Source organism: Ceratina calcarata, unplaced genomic scaffold (genome assembly GCF_001652005.2).
Source record: "Ceratina calcarata isolate Rehan_Ccalc_2016 unplaced genomic scaffold, ASM165200v1 scaffold507, whole genome shotgun sequence".
Taxonomy (NCBI): domain Eukaryota; kingdom Metazoa; phylum Arthropoda; class Insecta; order Hymenoptera; family Apidae; genus Ceratina; species Ceratina calcarata.
In genome coordinates this window covers 42140-54877 of record NW_017175202.1, presented here as the reverse complement: position 1 = coordinate 54877, position 12738 = coordinate 42140, and the positions used below count along the sequence as shown (strand labels likewise).

The 12738-nt window shown below is 38.5% G+C and overlaps 1 protein-coding gene across 1 annotated transcript in view; it reads right to left on the bottom strand.

The window, feature by feature from the left end:
• Positions 1-711: 711 nt before the first annotated feature.
• Positions 712-12738, bottom strand: part of LOC108628168 (actin cytoskeleton-regulatory complex protein pan1-like) — a 29351-nt gene continuing 17324 nt past the window's right edge. Inside the window, exon 3 of the mRNA XM_018029922.2 lies at positions 712-776. Within this exon, the coding sequence (XP_017885411.2) occupies positions 754-776 (23 nt within the window). The 3' untranslated portion in view covers positions 712-753. The remainder of the gene's footprint in view (positions 777-12738) is intronic.

Here is a 12738-nt window from a genome sequence, read left to right as displayed (position 1 = left end):
AAAATATTAGTAAATATTTGAGGAAGTACAAGAAAACAATTGTCGCATATGGAAGAGCCGGAAACGTTAGAATACATAATGTAGGAGTTTATGGCAAAGACGAAATATCGATGAGAGGAATCTTGAGAGAAGAAGAGGAAGTAGCAAAATATGAGAAATGGATGCTAATTAAGAAAGGATACAATAAAAAATTAGGAGACTGGCACGTACAGGCATGAAAATTATGTACATACATATATCAAATATTATAATATCATATAAGGACAATTATTGTATATAGAATGCATGTAAGTTCAACGGAAACGTCATAAAAAAAAACGGTTACTATTACTATAAAAAATCTACACTGCAGATCAGAGTTAAAAACCAATTTGATTTCGTATTCGTACAGAATCGCTAGTTACACATCACGTCAGTCCATCCGAATATCGAGGGCGAACATTTTTCTACGATAAAGTTACCAATCGTACGGTATGGTAATCATCAGGTCCGTGCAACAGCGAGTTTCACGGTTTCTACGGGAGGGAGTACGTATGGGAAGAGGATTCGCTTGAGGGTGTGGAGCGTAGAACAGTGGAAACGAAGCGGCGGCGAATCCCCTGGGAAATCAGGGAGGCACAGGACTATGCCGCCTACGTACTGTCGGACGAATCGTCCTGATCCTGCGCTGCTCCAAGGATGCGTTCCTGGCTTTACGAGCGTTGACATTAGTCGAGTTCCCACTCCGCATTCATGTTTGGAATGCGCGTCGATTTACCGATCGAAGTTTAACTGATCTGCGATATTACGAATTCACACTGTCATTTATACATATGTATAAGATATGATATGGAATTTTTATTTAAGATACGATTTGGAAACAGATAATGTAAACTCGTTATTTTATTATGTAATTTGAAATTAATTGTATTCAGTGTGAAAGGGATAATTACAATTAAATCATTTTCTCAGGAAAATAATATATAATATAAATAAAATATAATACATATAAGTAGAACCAATAGAATAATTTATTGAAACTTACATGGGAATGCAAGTCTCACTTACTATGCTACTACCAGTTGAATGTACTTTATCAGGACACGTATACTTCATAGTAATTGGATACAAACATTTGGCCTGATTTGTATCATTATCCACAGATTAGAATCGAAGTCACGTATCGAGCACGCGTAAAGTTTATATACGATTTGATAAAATCTTTCACCGAAGGCGTAATCACTTTCGCAAATCTCATTCTATAAATATACAAATTTGGAAAGTAAATATCGCAAAATATCAATTGTTGCCTTAATGAATTGTATCCCAAAATCGAACGAACGTCATCGATCACATTAAATTTTCTCACTGCGAATTTAATTAAATCAGTTTTGCTATTACATTATGCCAATTGACAGTATGAATCTGTAAATAAGAAAATAATGGTATAGAGGGAAGGAACACGCGTTAAAAATCTTCATAAAAAATCCATGAACGTCGAACGACGGCGAGCGAGGAACAGAATGACCGGCGTCACGTGCGCGACATTTATCAATGTCGAAGGATCTTCAAAGGACCAAAAGGACCTGCTCTATCTCTACTTTTCTCCCCTCCGGCTCTCTTCGGACGTAAGCACTCGAATCGGCACGTGACTGGATAATTGTCTTCATTGATGGCTTGCAATCGATAACGTTTGAGAAAGATATCGAACAGGTTGCGCATACGGATCACCAGCAGGTGATTTTAACGTGATTGCTATTGTATTGTTAAATTTCTGAAGTGGAGACGTTCGATCAAATAGAAAGTGACAATCCCTTTTACAATTACATTGTAAAAACTAGTATGGCTCCATAATTTTTATTGTAATAAATTTAATATTATATTTGCAAATAACGTCATTGTTTAGTATATTTTATGAATTTCAAACTTTGTCCAGTTAATTGATATTGATAATTTGAAGTACGATAATTAATGTTTCCAGAACATGATACGTTACGTAAAATGGTGAAATTCTTCGTCACGATGTTCTCTTTCGTTTTGTATAATCACTTGCATTAATTAACTTTCACGTTAAATATATTGTATGTAATGTAAAAAATGCTGTCTACAGAAGGATCGAAGCTTGCTGGTTGATTGTAATTGCCATTCCAAAAGCTCTTGGTTTATTAAACTGTCATCGACGTCGGCGCTTTCATTAAAATAATTGTAAATGTAATAAATTTGATTAAAATGGCCGCGAGGTCGCTTCGCCGTCATCGATCTTCTTTCATCTCTCACACACGATATTCAAACAGATATCGATTTTTTTTTTCACTTTACGTACACAAAGGAATATTTTATTCACACGTGCACTTAAGTTTCATTATTCCAGTGATAATATTCGACAATAATAAATCCGAATTCCATTGTCTTAAAGATGAAATTTTCCGCACCGCAACGAGCCCTTTTTACGATTCTCGGTTTCATCAGCGGAAGGTCAAACATTCTCGATTTCCTCGAGATTCTCGGGAACGGTATAAAAACGCGAACGAATTAAACCCTTTCCCGCGTCCCGTGCATAAACTTTAATCACAGAATTTCTCGGCTACCGGCGATAATCGCATCGCCGGGATGACCCTGTTGGTCTTAATTATTCTACCGACGGGTAAAACGCAGTAATTAAGGGAACGTCCAAGTTTTCCCGAGGGACGTTCCGCAGTCGGATGAAATCCAGATCATTCCCTTCGATCCCCGGGGATATGGAATCCCACGATCAAGAAGCCCGTGCCAATTCTGCAATCGCACTGGGCTTGTGGTCGCGGGACAGATTCGAAATTGATTTGAAAAATAGGAGGGAAGATCATTATCTACGATACCCGTGGAACTTTTCAATGAATTTTGGCAAATTATTATTAAGTTAGCTACGTATATTTATAATGTCCTGGGAACAATTTTTTAGTCTTTCGTTTTTGTTGCTTGTTCCTTTTTAAAAACCATCACTGCGGATTTTATGCATTGAAATAATTGAATGTACTGGAAGTATAAACGTTGATACATAAAAGTATACAAAATATAAAAGGCGAATGCGTATAAAGGAAATGATAAGGGAAATTGCAATTTGAAATGCACTTTATTAATTGACTACCTTAAGCCGCTTATATTGCATAAAAATCTATTAATATTTAAATGATAAAAGAAACTCATAGGAAATCAAATATTGCAATATTTAAAACACATTTTTTAAACAAGCTTTTAATAATTCCTGCATTTTTATACATTACATGCAACGTTTACAGTAGTTTGTGTACATTCACTTTTTTTTATAAATGCATAAAATCCAACACTTCACTCACTTCACAAACTCATTAATGTATCATTACTTGGAAATGAATTCGCAAATTAGTCACTGTATTTTTTTTCATCAATTTCAATCCGAGGTCAGTTAGTAGAACTTGAAATTAGGACATTTAACCATTCTTGAAAATTTGACATTTTTATCAGATTGTTTCTACGTAACTGAAAGATCGAAATGCTCAGACTTAGGAATTTTTGTATTTCTAGTTACGACAGATGTGTACGATATCGGAACGTGTACAGGGTGAATCCTTTTGACTATCCACTCTTCTCGGAGGAAGAAGGCGAAGGGGCTGGAAACAAAAACAGGGCGAAAATCCCGCGCAGGCTTCGAGAAGTTATCGGGCTACTTCCGAACGTTAAACGTTATATCCACCGGCTATCTTCCAGATCGTGCATCTGTCGCGCGATCGTTTCGGTGAATCACTCCGTTCATGGACACGGTGGGCTCTGCTCTACATTATGGCTTCCATAGTCCACGGGTGTTCCGGGATATTGCGTTCCCGTTATAGACTTCGTAGTAGGCAGCCAGGCAGATAGCGGCGGTACTACCACGTATGCACGACGATGGTCAGCTGCGGAAGCGCGGCCGTGCCACGGGTGAAACCATAAGGCCTGCAATTATGGGGTTTGCGGTTGGCCCCGTGATGATTTGTTAGAACGATCCCCGTAATTAACGGGATGACTTTCAACTCCTCCGGCCTCGGTGGCTTCTGCTTCGAGCCTGCCGAAATCTTACCGCGTGATTTTCTTTCGGCGGCTGCTCGAGCCCCAACGAGATAATCTTGTCGATCTTTCATTCCCTTTTTAATTGTGAACTCAATCGTAACACTCATCTTCTTCACTTTAGTCAGACAAATTCTTGTCAAGATTGCCTTTTAATTATTATTATTATGTTTTCTTTAACAGGTATTGCTAAATGTAATTGAAATAGCGATATCATTCTTCGAAAGATTTCAGCTCTTCCTCGAAATTATCCGCACGATTTTATCAGGACTTGAAATAATGTACATTTGTAAATAGTAAGAAGGTGATAAAACTGCTGATACAAAATTATCTGAGAAATAGTTATCAGTGCACAGATATAATAAGTGCACCTTTGCACCTCCTATTCTCTACCTTCAGAAGTTTTACTAGTTCTTATCTTTCCGGCCACATCATATTAAATAATACGTCAGCTCGAAGCTGTGATTACGAGAGAACTCATGTTACTGACCAATCCAATGTTGTATATTTTAAATATTTCTAGAATCTACGTAATTCTCAAAATATTTTAATAATTTCTTAGATATGATATTAGATATCATATTTTTTTTTATTAAAAAGATAGTAATTTAAGTACGTATTGCATTTAGGTCATACGTTCAACAAGGTTTCTTTTGCACTTTCAACGTGCGTGACGCACGTCAGCCACTCAGGAACGCGTCATAAATCATGAATTACGATTCATTATTATAATTACACGTGAGTGCCAAAAGTGTAACGCTGTTATCAGATGGCTCGCGATCAATCTACACATAATGCCGTTCCTTAACACGATGCATAAATAAACAGGGACGCGCAGGCATATCGCGTGACTTAATTCTTGCACGAGGAAGAGTACACATATTTACTTCGCACGTGCTGCGTAATTTGCATGGACAAATCAGATATACATGTAGCAAATTCGAAGGTTGAAATTATCAAGTTTTTCTCTTCGTTTTATATAAGCTAAGTCACGCGATTCACGTATATTTCTTCATATAATAAAGATGACAGTTGTTCGTCATAAAATACGAGGATGCTACTTTCAACTTTTAAGACAAACAATTTAATCGACAGTTCATGACTGGATGCCATGTTTGTACGAAAACATTGCATCGGGACTTCATCGAATAATTCAACAGGAGCAATTAATTTTCGATAAACAACCGAACGATGATTTAAAATAAAAACGTTATTGGCCTCTCAATGCACATCATCAAAATAAAATAAACAAATTTCGTAAATTCTGTAATTCAAACAAAACGGAACGCATCGTTGCAGATTTGGGGATTTCAGCAGTTTTTATCTTTCAAGACCGACTGCGATTCCTCCTTTTCCTCGCTCTACCACGCGTATTCGTTTCTCCTCAAACACTTCCCGTCGATATTTCCGGGACAAAACAGCAGTCCCGATGCATCGAGCCCGGCCGAGCAAACATACATTTGTAGGCTCGCACAAAAGTCGCCGGCATCTCTCGTCTCCTAGATTCTAATCAAGGGCTGCGTGTACCTATTAGGGGCAGTCATTGTGCGTGGGTGTACCGTGAATACGAGCCACAGGGGATAGAGAGGGAAAAAGCGTAGCGTTCCCTCTTCTTCCCCATTTCTGTCTCTCGGTGGCGTCCTGACGCTTCGACGATGGGGGCTGACTTACAGTACCCGACGAGAACGTCACTTGTCACGTCCGATTATGCGTGATTCCCTTATTTTCAGGACGCGGATACGTAGGCACCGCGTTTTGTGCGAGACGAGATACCCCCCCTTCCGCCTCTCGTCCTCCTGCTCCTCCATCTCGGCTCGGCTCGCTTTTCTAGCATCGACGCGAGCAGCCGTGACTATCTAAACGCGCTCGCCCGTTCCGCGTCTGTCTCACCGCCATTCTTCCCCGTTTCTCTTATTGCCCTTTCGAGGGGGTGACTCTCATTGTTCGCGCGTACCGCCGTACCGGGAATAATGCCGCGAAATTTTGTACTCGATGATCAAGGGAACCGTTCGAAGGAAACGAGCGATCAGACTAAAATTCGTTCATTTTATAAACATCAGAAATTCACTTATGTGCGTCAACTGGGTTGATTCATTGATAGACAATTTTTATGCAAAATGAAGTATTTATGTATAAATGATTGTAATATTTAAATGATAAAAGAAACTCATAGGAAATCAAATATTGCAATATTTAAAACACATTTTTTAAACAATCTTTTAATAATTCCTGCATTTTTATACATTACATGCAACGTTTACAGTAGTTTGTGTACATTCACTTTTTTTTATAAATGCATAAAATCCAACACTTCACTCACTTCACAAACTCATTAATGTATCATTACTTGGAAATGAATTCGCAAATTAGTCACTGTATTTTTTTTCATCAATTTCAATCCGAGGTCAGTTAGTAGAACTTGAAATTAGGACATTTAACCATTCTTGAAAATTTGACATTTTTATCAGATTGTTTCTACGTAACTGAAAGATCGAAATGCTCAGACTTAGGAATTTTTGTATTTCTAGTTACGACAGATGTGTACGATATCGGAACGTGTACAGGGTGAATCCTTTTGACTATCCACTCTTCTCGGAGGAAGAAGGCGAAGGGGCTGGAAACAAAAACAGGGCGAAAATCCCGCGCAGGCTTCGAGAAGTTATCGGGCTACTTCCGAACGTTAAACGTTATATCCACCGGCTATCTTCCAGATCGTGCATCTGTCGCGCGATCGTTTCGGTGAATCACTCCGTTCATGGACACGGTGGGCTCTGCTCTACATTATGGCTTCCATAGTCCACGGGTGTTCCGGGATATTGCGTTCCCGTTATAGACTTCGTAGTAGGCAGCCAGGCAGATAGCGGCGGTACTACCACGTATGCACGACGATGGTCAGCTGCGGAAGCGCGGCCGTGCCACGGGTGAAACCATAAGGCCTGCAATTATGGGGTTTGCGGTTGGCCCCGTGATGATTTGTTAGAACGATCCCCGTAATTAACGGGATGACTTTCAACTCCTCCGGCCTCGGTGGCTTCTGCTTCGAGCCTGCCGAAATCTTACCGCGTGATTTTCTTTCGGCGGCTGCTCGAGCCCCAACGAGATAATCTTGTCGATCTTTCATTCCCTTTTTAATTGTGAACTCAATCGTAACACTCATCTTCTTCACTTTAGTCAGACAAATTCTTGTCAAGATTGCCTTTTAATTATTATTATTATGTTTTCTTTAACAGGTATTGCTAAATGTAATTGAAATAGCGATATCATTCTTCGAAAGATTTCAGCTCTTCCTCGAAATTATCCGCACGATTTTATCAGGACTTGAAATAATGTACATTTGTAAATAGTAAGAAGGTGATAAAACTGCTGATACAAAATTATCTGAGAAATAGTTATCAGTGCACAGATATAATAAGTGCACCTTTGCACCTCCTATTCTCTACCTTCAGAAGTTTTACTAGTTCTTATCTTTCCGGCCACATCATATTAAATAATACGTCAGCTCGAAGCTGTGATTACGAGAGAACTCATGTTACTGACCAATCCAATGTTGTATATTTTAAATATTTCTAGAATCTACGTAATTCAAAATCGTTTCTCTAAACAGCTCATCATACGAAGTAACATATCACCGTGATTCGCTATTTCATTCACCTAAAAATGCCAGTTTCAATGAAAAACGCAGGAAAGCACTATTACATGTATGTCTCATATCCCTAAAATTCATGGAACAAAAGGATGCGTTATTTTCATATCCCTTAATCGGCATAACATACGTATGAAACGTGTTCCCCTGTAGATAACAATAATACTCAACGCTCGTTCCAATTAACCAGCACAATCATTCGTCCCAATATTTTATGCAAAATGGTAACCATTATTCATAAATTTGTTCTCCCACATGTTTCCCTATATGACTGAAGTAATACTTTATTAATTGCAATACAAAATTGGCAACGCGAAGGGCTTCCATCTACTGCTCTTAATTAGCAGACTCGACAGACCGAATAAAATTTACAGGCTGTTAAAAATAAAAACCACAAGATTTCAAGGTTTCACAAATAAAAAATATTAACATACGTAATCAACGTAATCTCGATTTTTATCATTTACAAACATTGCCTGTTTATTGAATTCTTCTAAGCTTTTAGAATTTTGTATACTAATTTTTCCAAGATTCTCGTTTCATAGGTGGTGTTATTAGAGGAAAAAGAGAAATGTTCGTTCGGGGAATGAAAAACTCAGTCTGAATGAAACTGGTGCTAACGAGGATGACAAAAAATCAGCAACGGGCACGGGTTTCGGCTATTTCTTTTAATTAACCAGTCCGATATTAATTCGCGTGTCGCATAACTGTTTACCAAAACTCTCCGGGCGGTGCTGTGTATACGCGTACCCGCGCACACAATCGATACGAAGCACCGCGGCAGGGGATCCCCCTGGAGGATCGCGATATGTATTTTCAGAAGCGACGCGCTCGAGCACACCCCTCCTCGCCTGAAAAGTTTTGTTTGCATGCGCTGCCTTTCATCGGGGATATTTACCGTTTGATCTTATTATTTCATTCGTCTAAATTTAAACACTTCAACTGTATACCGCGCCCTATCGACGCCCGCCGCGGTGGCCACAAGCTTGATAATTGAATTGCCCGAAAGTTTGATTCCTCCGGCTGGTTCCTGCTGCGCGAGGCCTCGTCGTATTGTATCACTCCCCGGTTGATTCCTTGCGGGATTTTATATTTGCGGGGCTTGACCGCTACGGGCATAATATTCAAATGGACAATTTCATACTTCATGTTTTTGTATTTCCGAATTGTACTCTCTCCGTGTACTAAAGCGATGTAATTTCTGTGACATAAATTGTTTTATAAAAGTGTTAGAAGCACCAAGCTTGGTAATTATTATTAATCATTGTCAAGCTATAATGTATTATATCGATCAATAAAGATTATGACAAAAGACAAATGGAATGTCATGAATATTCCTTATTTAAATTTTATACAAATCTTCTGTTTTTTATATTCATTTGCCATTCCCTCCTTTGAAAAACATTACCAGACTGTAGATTTTTATACAAAATAAACTACTTGTAATGTCAATGTAAGAAATGAAATCTAAATAGAAATTTCTTTTGCAGTCCGGAAGTCATAATATACTACTTTTCATATCTTTGTGTCCTTGGGCATTAAATGAATTTTTTATACTTTCTGTGCATACCATTTTTCTATAAATGCAAACAATTTGCAGTCTAAACATTTCACAAAGAAACACACTAGCTGTCTTGCAATTTCATACAAATATAAGGTCATATGTAATTTTTCCATTAAAATTGTTTTCATTTTGAAGCGTCAAAATTATGTCAAAATCTAGTAACATCAACGCCAGATAAAACATTAAAGAAAAAGATATAGATTAATTACGGTTTTCTAATCTTGTCCTCCCTAGGGGAAATTAATACAAGCCGGAACTAGCCAAGAATCATTGTCCCAAACTGTACATCTCTTTTCTACTAATTTTAACTAATTACTCTGTATTTAAAATTGAATAGAGCTCGCGGAAATCCACGTAAGCACTTAAATCGTGTCCTCAGACGAATGGAGCGAGGAAAAGCGATCTAAGCCGTAGGAAAGTAAACCGATTCGTTAACCACGTTACAGGCACGCCGGTATAAGCCAAGCCAAACATTGACATGTTCAATCATTTCGATCTCTCCACCTACCGTCGCTCAACGAGCCTACGCGTGCTATACGCGTTTGAAGAGAAATTCTGAAGTTGTGTGGGCAAAGAGAGAGAGAGAGAGAGAAAGATAGCGGGAGAACGTTCGCCATCTGGCTTCGAAAAGGGACCCCGAGTCACCAAGGGGTAGAAATTGAAATGAAAACAGGAGAGTCCACCCCCGGCTTGTCTCCACTGCTCTCGTCAATGAGGGCTATTAGGGGACGATATGTTTTTCTTCTTTCACAGATTTCCAAGCGTCGCGTTGACTTCCGACTTGTCGCCGGGATATCATTTACGTCATTTTATCATGAATTCTTTCAGGTTCAATTACAAACGATGCTTCATAGTTTATTATTATAAGTGTAACATTAAACTGGAAGAAATTCAAACGTTTTGTAAATTATTTCCAATTAAATGATAGAAAGTATTAAAACCTCTTTTGTATTCTGCACGATATTTAATTTCATGTCTCGAGTAATCGAACTTGAACGTGGATTAAGTAATTGGCATCACGACGACGTTCGTATCAATCAACAGTAGTCGTATCATTCAACGGCCATTCACGAAATCCGCTTTGGATTATTATTACCGTAACAATGAATGGAAGCTCGACAAATTCACTTCGAGAAAAATATGAAAAGCTCACGGAACGGGGCTTCATTTGTGCATGAATAGAAACCAAATGTATTCCTAAGTATATCTATCTAGATACACGACTACTATTCCCTGTAGTCTTCAATTGTGGCCGAGTGAAATTAAAAAACGGACATGGGATCGCGATATCGTATCACAAATATCTTAAGAATAATTCTAACAAGGTTCATATTGTTCAGTATCCCAAGCAATAAATAAAATCGTTAAAAAAAATAATACATTTCGTTAATCAAATTCGAACAATTAAAAAAACCGAATATTTTAGAAATGAAATTACAGAGTCCATTGTTTGAGCATTTAGTAATGGACCTTTTCATCGCGTATTTCTGAGCACAAAGGAACGAATTGAGGATGATCAATTAATTAGAGAAATTATTCAACAATGAGTAATCAGGATCATTAAGGACGGATTTAGCTAATTCGTAACCAGTGCATTGCTACCGTATAATAGTGGAACGGGTGATCCATCACGGTCACCGATTCGCGGTTTTGTCGTTGACTATTGTCGACACAAAAACGATTCCGCGGTACAATACTTGCCGTTTGCCACACCTACGCGCATGGCGAATGCGAGCGACAACGAGCACCGGTTCGTTTCCAGGGAGAGAGGAATGCCTCGCGAGTGTCCATGGCATGCATTGCAAATTACAGGTAGATTTATGGGACGTCCGGGACGTCCCGTAGCCCCAGTTCCCATGCTTCCACCGCGTAATCGTCCGTGAAGATCCGTTTTTCCGTAAATAGATCAACTAATGCCCTCGTTCCTTCTATATTTCCTCGTTTCCCATTTCTTCTAATAGTTTAAAATCTTGCATACTTAAACTGATTTCACCTTTTTTTTTTCTAAGGCGATAATAATTTGTTTCTTGCACTTAGTTCCTTCAGTTATATCGTTAGATTATTTTTCAGTGCGTTCGATTAAAAGCAATTGAATAATTTAATAACTGTTACAATTGTATTAGAAGTTATTTTAAAATTTTTTATATCATCATTTTAACTGGATTTAATTAGTGAATTAAAATTAGGATACGTTGAAAGAAACAATTTGCTTGTTTTCATGTCCCAATTCAGTTGTCAGGTGAATCGGTGATCGGAATATTTCTCATGGTACGAACTTGAACCAGTCGTTCGATCATTTGGGCGGAAAAGGGAAACGCCCATGGCTTTTACCACGGAGTGAATGCTCCGGAGAAGAGGCGTTAAATGCGACAAAACCGTGACATCCGGTGGACACGAGCCGACACGTGACCTGCTCAATGCTCCTAAGCCGACTACTCAACGACGATAACCGAAACGTTGTACAACACAATCGTTCACCAACTAAGGCGAGCTTTGTCCGCGTTCTTTTTATCATCGCTTTGCCGCGATTATTTAATCCCTATGTTTGGCAACGGCAATTGTCACCCATCGCTGCGAGTACCATTTTAGCCGCGCTTTCAAACTGACTTTTTCACGCTCACGCTCGTCCGAATCTGTTATACTAGCTTTTTGTCAGAGGCAGCCGTTTAATGCTTTGTAAAGTATCACAGCGTGAGGTTTCATCAACAATGCCAGGCTTCGCAGACAAAATTACTGTTATATTGTAACAATAAAAATTTTGGTCAAACTTTATTCGTGCAGCGATGTAATCGTAATGGAAGGTCGACTAGTGTTTCTGTTAATTGAAAGGAATATGATTTCACGTCCGCTCTTTTCGGGCACGGCTTCGAAAAATGAGTAGAAAATTAAAAAGCCCCACTTCATCGCAAATACGAAAGTGGTTATGAAATTGCGAAACCGTACAAAAAAATTCTGCTTTTCAATTACTCTCGTGGTGATGCTTGAACACCGGTGCCAGGAGACGTCTGAGAAAACAGAGAGCGAGTTGAGGAGAATTCTTTAAAACGCGGACAGTACAATGAGACCGTTCTGATCAGACTTGACGTAGTACGTATTAACTACTTATGAGCTGACTGCTCCGTCTTCCATGTTTGTGTAGGACTTTATAATATTGTCTTTCATATTATTTAAATATAAATTAGTCGAAGACAGATAGAATATAAGAAAGTAAGAGTATCGAAATTCAGCTAAAGATGTAAGTACATTCTAACGCTGAATTTGCCAAGATATTTCAAAAGAGAGTTAACGCATCCAAGACTGCATGAGCTCTACACGTGCTCTCATTGGTCAGTGTTTTGTGTTAATAATTAAAAAACCATCCCTCACTTTGCATTTTTCCAAAGGAAATTCTTGCTCAGAAACATCTACAGAATCACCTCTCTTCGGCTCTAATACTTTTTCTGGGACACCCTGTATATTCTATTTTATTTATATGAGAATTTTACTTTTTTTA